The sequence below is a fragment of the Rhamphochromis sp. 'chilingali' genome, assembly GCF_963969265.1.
Source record: "Rhamphochromis sp. 'chilingali' genome assembly, chromosome: 16".
Classification (NCBI taxonomy): Eukaryota; Metazoa; Chordata; class Actinopteri; order Cichliformes; family Cichlidae; genus Rhamphochromis; species Rhamphochromis sp. 'chilingali'.
The window spans coordinates 6,977,880-6,997,582 of record NC_137943.1 but is presented as its reverse complement, the minus strand read 5'-3'; the positions used below and the strand labels follow the sequence as shown (position 1 = coordinate 6,997,582).

The 19,703-nt window shown below is 42.7% G+C and overlaps 1 protein-coding gene across 5 annotated transcripts in view; it reads right to left on the bottom strand.

Annotated features, from left to right (window-relative positions):
- Positions 1–19,703, bottom strand: part of rnf220a (ring finger protein 220a) — a 162,835-nt gene that overhangs the window by 131,858 nt on the left and 11,274 nt on the right. For all 5 annotated transcript variants that reach the window (XM_080906593.1, XM_080906592.1, XM_080906594.1 and 2 more), the window contains exon 2: positions 17,023–18,226. In XM_080906593.1, coding sequence (XP_080762719.1) covers positions 17,023–17,677 — 655 coding nt within the window. In that variant the 5' untranslated portion in view covers positions 17,678–18,226. The remainder of the gene's footprint in view (positions 1–17,022; positions 18,227–19,703) is intronic.

Sequence of the window (19,703 nt, the reverse complement as noted above, 5' to 3'; positions counted from 1 at the left end):
TCGCCGTTTCCTCCACCTGCCCCTGTCTTCCCTGACATACATCTTTGTCTTCTTTTATCTTCTCCTCATCCTCACCCTCTCACTCCTCCGCGGTCTCCCCTGCCTCCTTTTCTCCCCCCCTCTCTCTTTCATTCTTGACTTCTGTAATTCATCAGTGCGAGCAGCAGTACAGATTGATCAGCCTCTAAAGGCAGTGTTGTGCGTCCTGCTGATGTTGCAGTAACCTCTGCTGAATAGCGAGCAGTGTGTCTGTGTGTGTGTGTTTGTGTGTGTGTATGTGAATGGCGCGGAGGGAAAGTGGAGGGGACATTTTTTAAAATGTATTAATCGTGGTGGTAAACGGGATGAGAGTGGTTGCGACAGGCCCATCTTTTGAGGGAGAGGCCATACGTGACACACACAAACACACACGTGGCTGCACACACGCCCGCACGCAGTCGCATTCTAATGTCCCGAGGGTTCAGCCCAAGTGCTTTACACCCTCGCATCAGCCAACAAACACAGACATCTAAAATGCAATCCTTACACACACACACGCACAAACAGACACCACCTATGGGGAAATACAAGGCAATTTATCACTAATCACTAGACACCTTAACTTTGTATTCATCTGGATTTCCTATGATTAATAGCTTTCCGCAGCAAACTTTATCTCTCTGAAAACTGCACTCGAGTGTTCATGTGTGTGGAAGTGCCCCACAGTATAAGCAGACATAAACAAGTGTTTAATTGTTTGGGGAGAGCATGTTGGATTAGCCACAAGATTACCTCTTCTATTGCACATTTCCCCACATTCGACCTCTTTTGCTTTACTGTCATTCTTTTACTTACTTTGGTTCTGAACTCGATCTGGTCACATATGGGAAGCAGGGGGTTAAATATAAGTATTTTTTTTTAAATTGTGATATAAACGTTTTTTTTCTGTTCCATCCACTAAAAGAGACAGTAAACGGTTAAATAGTACATCTCGCTTCAATTAATTTTGCTAAAGAAAACAGTAAAGGGAAATTCAATCTTTCCCAAATGCCTTTCCTATAATCAGAACAATATTTCGTGTTGTAAGCAATCGATTTGACACAAACCATGAGTGTTGAAGGATAAACTTCAAGTTTCTGGAGCAATTCAGGATCTTTTTATTAACTCGCACCACTTTGGCTTTAGATGCTAGATCGTGTGTGGTCGAGCTTTCTGCAAGAGTGGAGAGGAAAAGGAGGAGGTGGAGAAGAGGAAAGAGGAGATGAGAGCAAAGAGGAGGAGGAGGAGGAAGGGATGAAGGCGACAGAGGAGAGAGGAAGCAGGGAAACTGGCGAATGGAGGAGAGGTGACAAGGCTTCGGGGACAGACAGGGGCATGAATAATTTATCAACACTTCTGATGGACAGATTAGGGGAAAAAATGAAGAGAGACGGAGCAAGAGAAAGAAAGGCATGGTGGGGTGGAGAGGGAGAGCGAGAGAGGAAGCGAGATTGAAAGCAGAGGAAGGGGAGGAATAAAAATGACAAACGGAAAGAGAAAGAGAAGAAGAAAGCAAGTGAAGGGTGGAGGGGGCCCACACACTGGAGCTTTTTGATCCTAACAAACCCCTCTCGCCCTGACACCACCATGCCATCTGTGGCCCGCTCTGTGTGTGTCTGTGTGTTAAGTATGTGTGTGTGAGAGAGAGGAATAGAGGAGACAGTGACAAAGGAACCGGGAGACACAAACAGATAAAGACGAGGGGATGTATAGGATGTTTTTTTATGATTTCAAATTCAGATATGCACTCCTCCATTTATGGGAGACGCATAATCAGAAGTCGTGGCATCCACAAATTGTAAGAGTGCGTGAGCAAAGCAGAACTAAAGTCCTCAGCATTTTAGTGGTTGACAAAGAAAACTGTGTCATTTGTTTCTTAGGAGGCAATTGTGGAAGAATGATTTTGAAATAGCGTAACAAAAAGAAACAACATATCTACATATGTTATGAAACAAATGATAGGTGGGTTATTTCGCTTGGAACAGCTGAGTATTCTTTATCAAGCACGTTAACATGACCGTGATATCAAACCTGGTAAGAATGTGTGTGGGCCCACACTGATTATACACCATTTAACCAAGACCTTCACAGCCATCACATTCTCCTTTTAGGTTATATAAATTAAAAGTGTCAGTTGGGTGACATGCACCTTTAATTCAGGAGGATTTGAATATTTAAAGAGGCCGTGGTTAATTTGTCAACCCTGGTCGAATGTCACAATTAGCATTCTGACCACTTATTGATGTGCGCGCGTGTGTGTGTGTGGGTGGGTGCGTGTATTGATGTGAATTATGAATGCGGTGATGACAGGACTGGGTTGGCCAAAGTGCCATCAGGTGCTACAGCGCATTAACATATGTACACACACGCACACACACAGAGGAAACATGTTCTGCTATTTGGTTTTCTATCCATCTTACTATTAGACACAGAACACCTGTATCTCTGTCACACACGCACCACACACACGCAGTGTGTGTCCCCAAATGTCCACAAATCAGTCACTCTTCTTCACCTGCTTTGACTTTCACATGTTCTTTTTGTCCTTTCTCATTTTCTCTTCCTCTTCCTCTGCTGGCCTCCGGTGCACCTGCCTTTCATTACTGCAGCCGGCACTTTTCAGCTTATACCACTGACCGTGTTATGGGTGTGTGTCTGTGTGTGAGTGTATGTAGTGGTAGGGTCAGCATGTGGCCCGTCGACATTATACCACGGCACAACCACGCTGCAGACAGCAAACCCAGCATGTCAAGTCTTTACCTTCCAACACCACACAAACGGCCGCGACCGGTCGCCCCCGGTGACCAGCCATTACCACAGACCTTGCACTGAGGTGCCGGGCCGGGTCGCAAGACATGCGACCTAACAGTGAGCGCCAATACTCACAGATATGTGCAACGAGCGTTCCTGACATTGAAGCAAAGTCAGTGTTGTTTTTCGTGCACAGATTCAAGCCTGGCAGAAATCTAAAGGCTGGCTTGTTTAAAGCTGCACTGCTGAGGGGTTTTATATGAGGGAGGTGCCAAATTACTGGTTTAATGTGTACATTCTGGCTTGTAGTGACACACTTAGAGAGAACTATCATGATGGCCACAAGAGTTCCTCTCAAATTAACAAAGTGCTTTAGCGTCTTTCAGCTCATTGTTTTGGTTTTCCAGCCAACAACTTCAATCTTTTGAGTTCTCACAACTAGCTAAAGCATGGAGCAGTGAAAGTGTCAGAAAAGAAAAAGAATATTCATATTTACCTTTACCGTTCATGCTTATTAATCAATTTTGGGGGACAGTTTTTTCCTTTTTACAGTCTTTATGCTAAGCTATATTAGCAGTGAAGCCAAACAGGGTTTTTGTATGAAATTGTTTTTAATGCACAGCAGAGGTTAAGTTTACTTAATGTCTTCATACAAAAACCAAAGGGAGATACCTTTATCTTACTTTCTGTTACAGTGGGTTTTGATCATATTTCCAGTTAGAGAACACAACCACTTCCTTGCAAATGGTTTCTTTGTAAATTTGCATTTTCTGCTAAGCATGCGTCTCATATTGAAAGGAATGCATGTTGCAAATATTTAAAGATTTTTAGCGCAGATATTTTTAAACACACAAACAATTTCTTCTTTCTGACTTTTTCCATCTCTGGTATCGTGTCATGAAGGGCGCACAGACTAAACACAGTCCAGCGCAGTTACTGTTGTCTTGTCATTTATGGGCCCTGCAGTCGTTCCACAAAGTTTGGCACCACACAGCAAAAAGCTTTAGTTAACACCATCTTCAGTATGATTTGTGAGGTTGATTTTCAATCTTCCCACCACTAGTCTTTAAATTCTGACCCGAGCTTTGTGTGACAACACTCCGGCAATTACACGAAAGCACACAATGGGTCCCTAACAGTCTGCAAAGCCCCGACTGGTGACATCCCATAGGTCATTAGGCTTGTTTCTTAGAAACAAGATAGAGCTAACAAGTGCACAGCGAGGTTTAATACGGTGTCAGTGTTAAGATAAGAGAAAAGCTTGTCTCTGTGGCATGCTAGGTTTATATTTCTTATACAAACCAAACCAAGTATGTAACAGACAGGAAATAGAGCAAGACAAATGAAAACCCCAAAGAACAACAAACTAGGTCAGACGGTGTTTGAAGATGTGAATCTCTCTCGAATGAATCGCCCTGTGTGTAGACGCAAATGATTTCATTTCATTGCCACTTTTTCCACACATATGTGATTAGTTAATAATGTTGCAGGAAAAAAGTCTTGTGAATGAAGCAAGGAGAAAAGAGGTTGTGCAACACACTTGTGCGTGCACGTGTGTGTGTGTGTGTGTGTGTGTGTGTGTGTGTGTGTGTGTGTGTGTGTGTGTGTGTGTGTGTGTACACGCGCTCCCCTGTTGGGTGTAGAGGAGAATCAATATGTCTTTGAATGAGGGTCAGAAGGGTTGTCTGCCCAGGGAGAGCTGACAGATTTGCTCTCTTTTGCTCTGCTAAGCCCCTGCCTGCTTCTAACACCCCTTGACACACACACACACACACGCACACAGATGGAGACACACACACACATATAGGAAAAAAACCAGATGGAAGAAAACACTTGCACACATGGATGAAGCGCTTCTCCAAGAGGGGAGAATTCCGAACATTTTTGCCATCGGGACGTGATATTAGACGTTCCACATCGAAATGAACCCTGCTACATACCCTGCTCAGTGTGTATATGTTTGGACTGCATATGTGGGCGTGTGTGAGACAGAGAGATGGTGCAAGAGAAGGGCGGTGAAAGCCAGGTTTGAACAGCAGAACACGATCTACCAACACCGCCGGCGAGTGTCGTAAATCAGGTCCGGACAGACAATCATGCAGAAACCAAAGAGGAACGAGTGCGACGCCCGAGGACATAAATAAACACATCGAGCAGTAATGGTAATTTAGAATCAAAGTGGGCCTTTTGAATAGTTAGAATTTAAGCAGGGACAGCTGTATATAAAAAATACCTTGTAGGCCTTTCTGTAATGCCTTGCTAGTCACCACTTGTCTTTATTTCCAGAAATATCCCTTTGGGTCTCGTGAGTTGACACCCCTTAAATATTAATGGTATTCCCACATTCTATTGCCTAAAATGTCATTCTGCTTTACACTGGGGTATGCTGCAAAGTTATGCCTGATTTACTTGCTATTTTTCAACACATTCACATTCCACAGATCAAATACAGCGGAATTTATGGTTCAATGCGGGCGGTGCGTTCGCTGTCCGCTCCTGTCTGGCGATGGCCAGTCTGCCTGCAGACAGCCCTGTTACTGGATGGTCTACAATGTGGCACAACTGGTTTGTGGGCCACTCTTGGCTTGTGATGTTGTTGGTCGATCAGCCAGCTGTGGTGAGGAGCAAAGTTCTACTGTACAAAGGGCTGTCTGAACAGAAACATGTATGCAGACAGACACGTTTGTTGGACCACATATTACGCTTCACATAGATGCAGTTGGTTATGCACCTCATCCTCCTTTAAAGGCATAAGCATGGCGTTGAACTATACCACAAGTTTGTCAAAGAGTTAACAGCAGTTCACAGAGTGTTTTGCACTGTGCACCTTTGTTTGGTTTGGTTTTCACTCAGTAGATTTTGCTCACTGGATAGGTTTAGGCACAGGAACAAACTTGGCTAGGTTTTAAAAAATGGTCAACGTTAAGGTTGAAATTTACCTCTTCACAAAAAAATCAAGGTTAACCTGTTCGGTCAATGTGATGCAAAAGGGACCTTTTCAGAAGCTTCCATACATTCAGAGTTTGTTGGCACAGATTCAAGAAAAGTGTTTTTGCCCAACTTGGAGATGTCAGCAATTTTAAGAAACAGGCAAAATTTGGCATGCTTGGGAATGTGTTTTATTTCTTCTTCAGTATATTTAAAGCTTAAAGTCGACCTGGATTATGCGTCTCCTGAGCAGATAACAGTTTGTGGTTTTATTTGCTGTTATTAAGGAAAATCTTTTAAAAGTGAATGCAAGAATTCTTGTAGAGATAAACAAACATGAATTGACAAAGGGCGATTAATGAGGGTAAACAGGTGTGAATGGGACTTAAGTCTCACAGCAAAAGAAAAAAAAGTCTTAGTTAAGTAGATAATCACCTCATTTTCTGGATATTCCTACTTACAATAATGTAATTACAAAGCTGATCAAAGGACCCACAATCATTAAATAAATCATATAATGTGGACTTTTTACACAAAAGCAACACATATAGTCCTGCCATGTTTCACACTGTATATTATTTCATTTTACTGTTCCTCAATCGCTAAAAAACCCCTATATAATCAAATCTGACACATAGATTCAAGCATGGAAATGTGTGTGTGTGTGTGTGTGTGTGTGTGTGTGTGTGTGTGTGTGTGTGTGTGTGTGTGTTTCATGAATGTTTTCACATGTGTATGTCGCTTACGTGTGTATGCGTCCCGTGTGCTTAACATACTAGAACAGCAATTAGTAATCACTCATGGAGCTAATGACATCAATCAATGAGCTTTTAAAACCAGCCATTTGATAATTACAACCATCAGTGGTCACCCATGGATTCATTATAGCGCCGTTTTCTCTGGTAGTACGATGCCTCTCTCTTTCCCTCCTCACTTTCTTTCTGTCTGTCTCCTTTAACATTTCAGAATCACTTAATGAAATATTACATTTACTGTATATAACTATTTATTCCTTGTGCAGCAAGTTAAGATGCCCCAGCACTGAGTATTTAATATTAAAGCTTTTGGTAAACTTGAACTACAAAGTCTGTCTGAAAAAGGAAAGAAGGTGAAGATGGGAAACTGCGATGACTAGAGACAATCCTGCCTAAATCAGCAAGGAGATTATTTAAGGATGGAAGAAGGAGCTATAATTCTCTCAGAACGATCAAATGAGAAAGGGAGGTTATTCTTTCTTCCTCAATTTCACCTAATTCCCACTTTCACTGACACATTTTACACATTTTACTTTCTTTCTTTTTTCAGATCAAAGTCATCCCTTTGATCAACAACTGATTACTTTAAGTAGAATCTGGAAGAGTACTTTGAGGAGTTTTAAAACTGTGGTTATGTCACTGGCACTGAAGAAAGTGTTTCATCTGCAAACTAATAGATTCCCATGCTATGGTATTGTTTGGTCTGTGATTTTATTGTTATTATTTTTAGGTGTTTAGTGTCAAGAATGATGTAAATATATAGCATATATAATTCAGATGTTATGGGACGATATTACTAACGTGAAATTAAAATTATAGAATGCTTTTGGAAGGCATTACATTTGTAGGTGATAAACAGGCAACACAACTACATCATAATATGTGATATATATATATATAAGAACAATCAGCTAAGATGTACCTCTTTGCCAAGGTTGATTGCTCAACACCTAGTCTCACATGAGGAGAATGGATGAACAGATGGACAGATATGTTCATTATAGCTCCAACAAAAATGTAATTAAATCCAAGAACATGAATGTTATATATTAATGGATGTTTCTAGGGGGGGTTCTTCAAGAAACATAAAAAAAACCCTTTTCAAATATTCTAAAACAAAAACTCTCCAATGTGTTGCATCCGATGTTAGGACACTTTTTCTGACCTTGACCCTAAATTCAGTTTGACTCAGTGTAAATGAACTGTCTAGAGGACCAGCTGACAACTCCAGGAACTGAATATGAGCTAACCTGCACATCATATAGGTGTGTGAGCGTGTGTGTGTGTATACTAAATGTGTGGGCTTGTGGATGCTCATCTGCGTGTGTTTGTGTGTGTGTGTGTGTGTGAGGCACGGATGCACAATTACCAGGCAGGCGCGAATCGATAGGTGCCTGCTGACAGATGGATTAGCACGGTAAACAGATGATACACACACCGCTAAATTATTCATCTGCTGAACAGTGGGCTGGGTTTCCATACACCCCCCGCTGACAGGGGGAAAGCAAAGGAAAGGGGTGTAAATAAGGAGGCTGAAGAAGAGAACCTAAAGAGGGCACTTGGCTGTGCATATGGTATTTTTTCTTGTTTTTTAGCACAATTTCACTGTGTTCAAAATTGTGTTGTGATCACCGACAAAGATTATTACGTAGTCTGCACAGCTCTTAAAGAACACACTCGTGGACACATGGGCTCAACTCCTCTAATGCCTTCTAGATATGCAGAGGCACCACGAGGTCAATGTGAAGTGTCTTGGGATCGCAAACACACATGTGCGCAAACATCCGTTCTTTATCCACATCTTTCTTTGAAGTGCGGGCAAATCCGTGATCATCGACTGTTTATGCCTTTAACAAAGTCTGCACCATGAATGCAATTTCACAGGCATACAGAAGCATAGCGGAGGTACAGGCAGCGCTGTGGACAAACCTGATCACACACCATTATGTTTGCTGCTGAAGTATCTTTACATGAGCATGGGATGATTCATTCAGACCAGTGCTTTCAGATGACCTTTTAGTTGGAGCACTTTCAAAGGCTGCTTGGTTTAACTAACTATAAATTATGAATTAAGGCAGTGTGCTTATTAAGTGGATGGTGGGACATAGTCTTCTATCTTCTATCTGTTAAGTGATGATGTATGAAACCTGCTTCTGGGTCCAAACTACACTGTACTCATTAAGGCTGTTGTCTTTTTAACGTGTTTTAATGCTTTGTATCTTGTTCTATTTAATTTGAACAAACCCCTAAAAATAGTCACTGTCTGCCTCTCACGGTTTTATTATCACCATTCATCTGCAGCATGTTTTAAAGCTCAGACACAAAATATTTGAATAGGTCAGAAAAGAATCACTCTGAGGCTAACAAAGATTTGAATGGGTACATAAAACTGGGATCAGGTTCCAAAACCATGCAAAAGTATATTGCAGAGTTCTGGAGTTTAGTCCGTTTACAGCATCTTTTTGCTGCCCTGCGATTGTGTTTGTCTCTACCCAATCGGAGACTGTCACGTTAACTTTTATTTAGGGGAAAAAAGGTTAGCGTTCACCCTTCAGTGTCAGTGTGCTAATGTCTTTATAGTATCCTAACCATAGCTCTGTATCTAACCACCACATAGCACACCGTTATATACCAGCTAGCCCAACTTCAGTAAACCCTACAAATGTTGCTGCTGTTTGGTTTTCTGTCTTCATTTATGTCCGAAGTGATAGTAGAGTTGTACCTTTCAGTTCATCAGAAATCCCTCAGTCAGAACATGGTATGTCATCTTTAGATGGAAAGCAAGCTAACTGTTTGCTAACTTCTAATCTTCTAGATGTTAAACTTTATTGTTACCCCCGGCAGTGCAGCCACACTGGTCATTTTAATAAAGATGAAAGAATTTAGACAGTTTTTAACTCTCAGTGATGCCGCAGTGTCCATTTGAGGTTGAGAACTGAAGGAGAGTTTGAACCTGGAAGCGTTTAATGACATCAGACTTAAAGAGCGAATAGAACCTTTAAATCTCTGCACATGCCAGAGCGCACTCCCAGTATTGAATAGTATAGATTCTGGTGTATGCAAATCATATGAGCGTGCACACACAGACACACATCCACACATACTCTGGCATGCATATAAAACATGCATTATTGATTTGTTTCACCTTTACAAGTGACTTTGGGGGCTTTTCCTGCAGCAGATGTTAAGCTTTTGTGATAAGGGGTTAGTGGGGGCAACTTTTCGGATGGAGGAGACCAGTGAGGAAGCGCTGGTGGCAATAACACAAGTTGCCATCAACTTCCATCTTGAAGAAAAGTTATGCAAAAACACACTTTCCATTCAAAGAGTTGGGCCTTACTTCCACAAAGCTACAGGTGCAAATGGATGATTTAGTGGCTCCTGTTGCATTAAAAATAATTATATATTAAATTGCACATGCGTGTGCATGTACTGAAGAATGGGCCGGTCCAGCTTTGTGAAGCAGCAATGCACTGAGAAGCGCTAACGATCTCATACCCACAACACCCCTACTCACACAGACACACACACAAATCGTTCGCTCGCATCATGGCCGCCATCAGCAGGAACCAATCAGATTTGATGAATAATTCAATATTAAAGAGGGTGTGACCAAGGCAGAGAGGGGGTGAGGAGGGAGTGGTGGAGGAGGGGGGCATTGCCAAGACGTGGGCCTTTTTTGGAAAAGGGCCTGCTATTTGTGTGTGTGAAAGTGAGAAAAGTGGGAGGGGAGTGTGTGTGTGTGGTGGTGATGGTGGTTGGGGGGGTCTGTCACAGTAGACTGCATCCACAAACTGGCTGCAGATTAGATTACTGAGGAGAGGAGAGTAAGGGGGGAGGACAGAGCGGAGGGAGAGAACAGGGCAAAGAAGGTGGCAGGATAAGATAAAGGAGAGGAAACAGGGGGAAAAGGAATGTTTTAATACGTCTGCATTAAAAGGTGTCTGAATCCCGAAGCTCCTCTGAAGAAAAAAACGTAAAGGTGCATAAAGTAGCCCGGCAATCATTTTTGCATTAACTTAGATTCCTTTAGGGGAAAGTTAAACCACAAATTACAGAACGCTTTGCTTGACCTTTGCTTTAAGAAAAAGAACATATCTGAGCTGCTTTTATGACAATTTGCGTCTTGTTGTGCCGACGAGCATTAACAGCAATAAATCAGGTTTGTGTGCTGTTAGAGTCCTGTCACATGCTTTCTTCAGACGAAGCACCGCGAATGTACCAAAATTTAAAAGCCAGCACACCGCAGAGGTCAGTTTGGGGCTATGGCACGCCAGGGTCTTGTGTGAGGCCGATTGTGTGCAACTGTGTGTCCATATTAAAAAAAAAGAAGAAGAAATGTGTGTTGTGTTGCCAGGTGTGCTGCAGTTGTATGAGGCTCAGCGGAGTTTTAACACGGGGGTTTTTATTGGCTGAGCTGATGTCACCGAGGGAACAAAGTGGAATTCCGGAACCAGTGCATGTGTGTGTGTGTGTGTGTAAAACTTTCATTTTAAAGCAACCACTTGCCTGCAAAGTAACATCCTTTCATTTGAGTGTTATCCTTATTACATGCTTCTAGTTTTTCTCGATAAATAAAACAGCAGTGGAAACAAGCTGGTTATTATATGTCACCGTGTTAGCAGGTGTCCTATTATGGGAGACAAGATGAAATCACTTTTGAGGCTGGAGAATATTTTGCAGAGTGCTGCAGAGGGATTCCTCTCATCTCATCCTCGCTCCTTCATGTGTCTTAAACCAGCTCAGTTGCTGCTCATGCACACACAAACACACACACACACAAAAGTGATCTATGTTGAAATGGAGTGGCTGGGCAGACAAAAGGCTCGACAGGAAGCAACTAATCCTTGATCTGCGCAGCATCGCAACAATGACTGCAAGAGTCACACCAACTGACACACACACACACATAAGTAGACAATTGCTTCCAGCTACCACCCAGAGAGAGAAAGGGGGTGGGGAGTTTGCATAAAAGAGCGATAGTAAATAAATATTTTCATATTCCTTACAACAAGAAATATGAAAATATTTCCTTTCTTTTTGCTTTTTGTTTCAAATAGAAGCCTTTAATAATTATGTGCTCACATGTTATAGCTGCTATATGAGGAAAATATGAGTTGGATGCATAAAGGCTGTTATTGACAGGGAAAAAACGCACACACTCCTCACCCTGGGGGAGCTGCCAGAAGGGCAGAAGGGCTCACACTTGAGGGTAAACAAAGCTACCGCAAGTAGGACAGTCCCTCATGATCCTGTGTGTGTGTGTGTGTGTGTGTGTGTGTGTGTGTGTGTGTGTGTGTGTGTGTGTGTGTGTGTGTGTGTGTGTGTGTGTGTGTGTGTGTGTGTGTGTGGCACACATTGGCAACTGACAGGGAGGCAACATGAGAGGGACAAGCCTTTTAACATCTGGCTAAGCACTGACAGGAAGATGCACACACACACAGGAGAGCAGGCAGGCGAGTCCCAGTCCTAATTATTAGAACACTCTTACTTAACTTAACCCTGCCACTAGACCGTGACAGGCAGAGATGGAAGGTGGTGGTGGTGGTGGTGGGTGGGAGGGATAAGAGTGAAGAGCAGGGCAGATTGTTATGTGAGGACAAGGAGAAGGATGAGTGTTTCTGAATCCTTTCTGAACCCAAAAAGGAATGGAAAGGACCAAAAAAAATACAACGTTTTAAAAAACAAATAAATCAAAGACAGAAAGAGTCCACGTAGAAGAATTTTGCTTGACTGACAGTCAGTCTGTGGGAATTGGGGTGCAGGAATCCCACAGTGATGACCGCTAACAGCTAAAGATGGACCAAAAAAAAAAAAAAAAACACCCCGAACCAAGAGAAAATCTGTTTTGACACCCGCTAACATCATCCATCATCCCTTTCTGAGAACTTCATTGCTCTTTCGTCTACAGTTTATTTTTCTCTACCGTGGATTTTTTTTTTCTTTTGTGCAACTCAGCCCCAAAAAGAAACAACACACATGACATTTGCTCTGTTTTAGATGAGGGTGAACATAAACACACGCGAAAAAAGGAGGCGACACCAAAAAAAGAACAGAAGAAAGGCGAAGAGGAGGATGCAGAGAAGGAGTCTTGCTGTGTGTTTTAACAGCTGTGCCTGATGTTGGTTGATGGGAATACAGAGAGAAATGGGACTTTTAAACCCATTCCCTTCAAATAGAAAAGTTTCCAGCGAGGCTTTGAGGTCTAATTTCTGGATTGATGATTAGGAAGCTCTTGAATAAAGATCAGATTTCGTAGGTATTATCACTATCTACCTGTCTCGGTCATGTTTTCATAAGAATTCTTCTGCTTTTATTTCAGTCCAGCAGCTGGGATATGCATTTCAGCTCAACATCTCACCATCCTGTTTCTTCCTATCCTTCCTTCCCACTGCTCTTTCATCCTTTCTTTTATCTGATTCTACTCTTCCCTCCTTCATACATTCCTTCCCCTCATTCAGTTGCTACAAAAATTTCTGGACTTTCTTTTCCTGCCAAACGTTTCTGCTCCTTTTTAAAATTTAACATTTGTCATCTAAATAAGGCTTTTCACCTACTTTTCCTGTATGTAAAGTGTGTGTGTAGAACATAACACAAAAGAAAAGAAGAAAAAAAAGGCAAGGAAGTTGGACTAGGCATTTGGGGTGAGGGTCAGTGTAAATCTCTCAGCCTTGTAAATGTGGAGAGCGGAGAGAATGTCAACAAACAGACTACAGCGGTCACACACTCTTATTGGGGGAGACACACAAAAAAAAAATAAACAGGGAGAGGAAGAGGAAAAGGATGGGAACATGGGGAAAAGATGCAGGAAAAAGAACGAGAGAAGAGAGAGGGAGAGGGGGGCAAAGATGATGGAACGTGACACTGACACGTCACGCAAAACCGTCAAATCCCCTCCACAAACAAACAAGTACACTGCAAGGGTGGATTGTTTCATTTGTCAACACTCGCATTAATACCAATCACACATCCCATAATTCCTTTCTCTCATTTACTGACATAAACCCTCATCCACTTTGTATTCCTTTGCTCTTCTGCTAAAATCCCACAGTGTGAATACAGTAAATGGTAATAGCTTTTACCATAATATGACATGCATAGTCTTCTTAAGGCATGATGGGGCCTTTATGTGACGGTTTAGTGGCTGACAGGTTAGCAAGTTTAGTTAACAGCCAACGTGCCTGCCGGTGCAGTGGAGGGATTTAAGGAGGCTTAGCACAGAGTAGGCCACTGTTGCTTGGAGTGGCATGAGGCAAACTCCATGCAAAGAAGTTAGGGTTACATTGTTTTTCGAGTTTTTCAAAAGTCTTTTTTTTAAGTGTAGAGCAAAGGAAATCTCGCATTCTAACCTGGGATTAACTTGCATGAGACGTGACTGAAAAGAGGGGTGAAAATGGGTTGAATTTAAGTGTAAATTCATTCATGAACAACAAGATCTGCATCCTCCTGATAGCACTGAAGTGAAGGCATTGCGAGCAAGATAGATAGATAGATAGATAGCTAGATAGATCAGGTGTCTGCTTAAGTATGCCTAATGGCTTACACTAAATTAGAAGAACCTGCTAAATCAAGCACAGCACTAATTCAGGCAGGCCACAGAGACAATCCCAATCAGCTAGCTCACAGCAGCTCACAGCTCAGTTTATACCCCTGTACACATCCAGTTGATCATCTTCATTTATTTAAGCTGCTTTAACCTACTCAGAGTTGTTGTGCATCTGCAAGCCACTTGGCAACCTGCTTAATCAGTATCATACCTGCTGCCATAACTGCTCTGCTCTGTTCTTTTCCTGTGGCCGACTACTGTATGCAAAGCTCTGTAAGTAATTAGAGATAACACTGGCAAGCTGGAGTCTGAAATTAACTTAGGCACCTATTGGAATTTTTTTTTTACTACAATTGTGCAACAAGCAAGTTTTGAACTTAATCTTGTCAATAAGTCACATGCAATTAATTTAGTATTTTGGAAGGGGAGAAGGATATCAGTACTTTATTAGCAACCATAAATTAGACCCATGTACTATAAATAACCCCAGCCTAGATAAGGTGCAGATTTAATGGCTTACATGGACTCAAAGTTCCCTGAAATTTACAATGTCACTTCTACACTGGATGCACTCTTATGAGCTAAGCAGGACAGTTTAAGCAAACTTCCTTGGAGATCTGAGGATTTTTTAGTTAAGAGTTTAAAACATTACACCCTATAAATGAAAATTAGCATGATATCTTAGCTTATGTATTTGACCTGAGGAAATGCCTGTCAATAATAATGACGTTTTTTAGACCACACTCACGGTCACCACTGTATGATCCTGAACATTAAAAACCTCTTCTTTTTTTTTTACAGTGGAAGTAAAAAATAGCCTCATGTATGTGTAAAAAAAAACAAACAAACACACACACAGAGAGAGGCTGCTAGTTAGCTAATGTGTGTGTGAAGCAGCAAGGGCGCTGTTCTCATGGGATTGTACCAAAGTGTTGTTTGTTCTTTACGCCTCCCCTGGATAGCCAAAACCAGTGAAGGAGAACCCATAATTCTTTGCTGTAAGCAGTGCCTCTGCACATCCAATTGCATTAGAAGCCTATGGTAGAGGTGCCGGCTACTTGTGCCAAGATTTAACCTGATTAGATACAGATTCAGCCGTTCCAAAAGACAGCACAGAAGCCCTGTACCCATCTCCCATTCTGTCTCTGCCCTCGGTCTTATTGCTCACGAATTATGAGCACATCGTAGTGTGTTACTCACCATTCAGAGTTCTCTTGAGCAAGGCAGTGCAGGTGTGCCTTAGTGCTGCCACAAACAGATGTTAAGCTTCACGTGAAACAGGCCTAGATTTCAAGCTAAATCTGGAACATAATGAACCTCACATAATCTGTGAGATTTTTCTCTTTTCCTTCTCTTTGTTCTCGTTTCCTTTTCTCTTGCATTTTGTGCACTTTGATATCTTTCTTTTCCTTCTTACCCTCCACCCCCTGCAAAAACCACTGGGTGTCATCTTCCCAATTTCCTCCTTTCTGTTCGTCCTCCCTCTATTCCTCTCTTTCTCACCCTCTCTGTCTTTCCCGCAGTGGTCTTTTTTATCGGATCAGTCTCAGGTCGTCGCCTCTGTCTCTCATGTGTTCCATCAAGGATGCATCCCTCAAACACACACACACACACACACACAAGATCAAAGATGGAAGAGGATTGGGAAAAGGAAGAGTGTAGAAAAAGCCGACAAAGGTGAGACACTGTGTTAAGTTAAAAGAAGAAAAGCTGAATAATTAAAAACACCAAAAAAGGGAAGACTGCCTAAATTATACACCATAAGCACGTCGCCGTCTGCCTCTCTCCTAATTTGTCACTGGGATCCGATACAGCTTGTTGACATGTGTAGGAGCTGTCGGCGCTCATGCTAAAAGCTGTTTGTGGAAGAGTGTTTGCCCATGCTTGCGTATTTGCGCTTGGAATTCTTACAGCTCCTCTTCCACCTTCCTTTTATTGCGCGCACACACGCAAACATGGCTTGCCAAGCTTTTGGGTATGTGGGTAAATCTTTTGGCAACAGGGCTGCCAGCGTGGAGCTATGATGAATGCTGATGGCAAAGAGCATGGCCGGTCTCTGAACCAGTCACTCACACATGCACGCACACACAGACACACACACACACATGCTCACATACTAATCAGATTCCCAGTGCATGAGGGCCAAATGGCATCCTTCCACTGGTGAATGCTAATGTGACCAGTGGAGCTTGTGGGCTTTTGAAACAAGGATATAGGGAAAGCTGGGAGAGATGATGACAGGAAAAACATTGATGTGATTGTTTATTGGTGTGTGTGATGCTAATGTGTGAACATTTGCATTCTTTTACACACTGCAGCAAGTTGTACTTTGAGTTAGTTTAGAATTACAGTGGACTCTGTGTGCCTGTATGTGTAAATCTGTTTAGTTTGCAAGCCTTACTATTATAATTGCATGTAGAATAATGGGAAAAATTTGCCCTTCTGCATCACTGTATCAGTTTGGGTGTTTTTTAATGCAAGATTATTATGTTTTAAGTTGTGATTTTGCCACCTGTCATATCTGAAACAATATATCTAGAACAGGTTTAATGTATAATGCAAAAAAAAAACCTGGCTCAGTCATTGCATGTGTATAAATTTGTCATCGTACAAGAGCAAATGGGGATTTATTCGGGTTTATCCTGGAAAACACCCTTAGAGCAATAATGTGTTAGATATTTTCAACATGGTTTAGAAAGGTGACACACATGTCAACGTAAAGTGTTTGAGTGTTGTTCCACTAGACGCCTCCAACACATTACCAATGCCCCAGTATTCCTGGTTATAGATTTTCCAGGTGCCTAATTCAGGAGGGATAACTACAATGGATATTCTTTCACTGTGTGTGTTGATAAAGGTTGAAAGCACCAGTCCATAATCCCTCATTAATGTTAGTACTGTATGTTGTATGCTCATACTGTTAGGTTTTCACTAATTTACTTTTTCCTGTGGTTTGTCACACTTGTGCTTGCATAGTTTGATGTGGCTAAACGAGATGTGGAACAGATATGAATGGTTACTTACAGCGTTCAATGCGGTCCTCAGGACTGGATGAAGTCTCTCTATCAGACAGGAGGCCTGACACAGCGAAGATCTTTTTCCCACTGTCTTCCACTGCTTTCAGGGCGCTGCTGGGGGAGCTCCCGGGGGGGATCTGTGCACCACCAAAGTCGTACTCTTTCCCTTCAGCATCAGAGTACCGCAGATGGGGTGAAGACTCTGCATCTAGGCACCCTTTGAGGCGCTTGGCTGGGGTGAAAGCAGACTGATACCCTCCTGGTGCCCCATCCCGATCTTCTGGAGGCGATGCAAAGGGCCGGAAGGCGCCAACGCCGCTGTGATTCAGCATGCTGATGGGCGAGCAGTCCAGGTTAGGTGGGGCAAACTGATGATGGAGGTGAAGGAGGGATGGAGGAAAGTCCCTATTGGGAAACCCTGGTGGGACAGCGCCTTGGCGGTGGTACATTGACGCAAAAGTGTAAGAGCCGTTGTTGAATGGCAAATGGACGTCTTTCTCCACAGAAACTGGCACACCAAAGGGACGCGGCTGCTGGCAGGGAATGGAAGCATCGCGAGAAGCTTCGGCTGTGGAGGCCAGGACCATGAGAGCTGGAGAAGCCAGGGGATTGGGCAGGTAGGAGGAACTCTCCATCTTGAAAGCTGCCCGGTGGAGGTCCATGTCTGGATTGACAAAGAAGGCAGCGGGAATTTCAGAAGGAGGAAATTATTCCTCCTCAATGAGATTAAAAACAATGTCCAAGACCCTTGGAAAGGGTCTGAAGAAGTAAGGGAATCCGGGTTGGAGACTTGAAGGTTTTGGCTTGTTGAAGGAAGGGGCTCCAAAAACAGCCCTTAGTGAGAAAAGAGTGTTTTTGAAGAAAATGAAGACTCAGCCAACGTCTGTTCAGATTAGCTTGAATTCAGTTCATTTCTCTGCAGTGGAACTAAAGTTTTCTATTTTGCCTCTAACCAAATAACCAAACTCAAACTCTGTTCAGTTCAGATCATTCCATGCCTCGTATATGCCATTGGGCATGTTCTGTCATTCACTAAAGTAGCAGTCTGGATTAGGTTAGTGCTGATATTAAATACAATGAATGTTCTAGATAACGTTTTTTCCTCTCTCCTTCCTGATTGCTGGATTTGTTGGTTAAGTTGAATGTTCTGGGACAGGTGGATATCTGTAGGTCGTCAAAGCCGATTCCGCATCTTCAGGGGGGTCACCAAACTGAGGACACACAAAACACAAGCATTAGATTTCAACTGAGACTCAGAGCTGTGCATAATGTTTCAGATTCAGTGCAAAGTAACCTTTCAACTGAAAGCTTCCCATAAACTAATTTAGATATTCAGGTATTTACTTGAGACTTCTCGTCAATTCCGCCATTTTTGGTAGTTCAGAAACGTCCTGGCTGTGCCTGCAGAGGGCTTCAAATCAGCTCATCTGTTTCTTTATATCCACAGTAAAAATGTAAATCCCTCTGCACACCCTCTCACATTTATCTTAGACCTCCTCATCTTTCCTTAATGATAGGTACTTTCAGAAACAAGAGGCGTGCTGCTTTTCCAACAAAGATCGATGCCTTGCTCTCAGTATGTATGCAGTGGAAAGGAGAGGAGCTGAGTGGAAAATTTTTAATAAAGAAGCTGCTGGAAGCCAAGGCTTGAATTCAAAGCCTTTGGGGGACAGAGTGTTCTTAAGCACTGTTGTTGAAGCTACAAACTCAAAACCTCTTGGGAAAAAGTGTCCTCGAGTTGACACTGTTGATCAAATCCTGTAAATCCCTGCCCTTTGACAAAAAGCCAAGAACTTTTTCAAGCCACAAACTTCTCTCAGTTTGCCCTCCTCTTTTTTCCTCCTTCTCTTTAAAAAAAACTTCTATAAACTGTTTCCACATCACATCTTTCCATTACGATCTCTGCAAACCTCTACGTCTCATCTCTTTCCAAATGCCCCCCTCCTTGTCCTCCATCCTAATCTATCCATCCCCTCCTCCTCTTCTTCCTCTTCTCTCCATCCACATCTCCTCCTCTCATCTCCCTAGCGCCAGCTATTCTCCCTCCCTCTTCCATCTCAGATCTTGGTCTAAGCCGCTTATTCTTACCATCTCCCAGGATATTATTGGACCAGAACCACTTGTCTTAAGATAAGGACACACACACACATCCACACTTCCACCCACACCCACACATGTGATAACAGCCTGTGTGGCTCAATGTTCAGCTCAGCGCCCCGACTTGGTGGGGCGAATACACTCTGCATCCTCACAGGCTATGCTACCCTATCTCTCCATCTAACCACTTTTAATTCCCCCAATTTTAATCTGTCCTCTCTTTCTTTTTACATCTCTCCTGTCAATCTGTTCTCCTCTCATCCCTCCCATCTCTCCCTCTCTTCCCCATCTCTGCCTCCCTCCCTTCTCCCTTGAGTGATTCAGATGGGTGATATCATATCAGGCCTCGCCATCTGCCATCCACGAGCCAGAGGAAATCTGACTGAGTGAATAAATTAGCCGTACTTGACCCCACGACCTCTCGGCATCCGTGGCAACAGACTAGAATCTTTCCCTCCCGGGGATTAGATTGTAGCATGCGATTGGTCAGACAGAGGAACGCAGAGAGGCAGCCGATGAAACGACAGCATAACACTGCAGAGATTTTTATCCCCAAAGGGCAATTTGAAGGTGGCTGCCTTATTAAAGGTC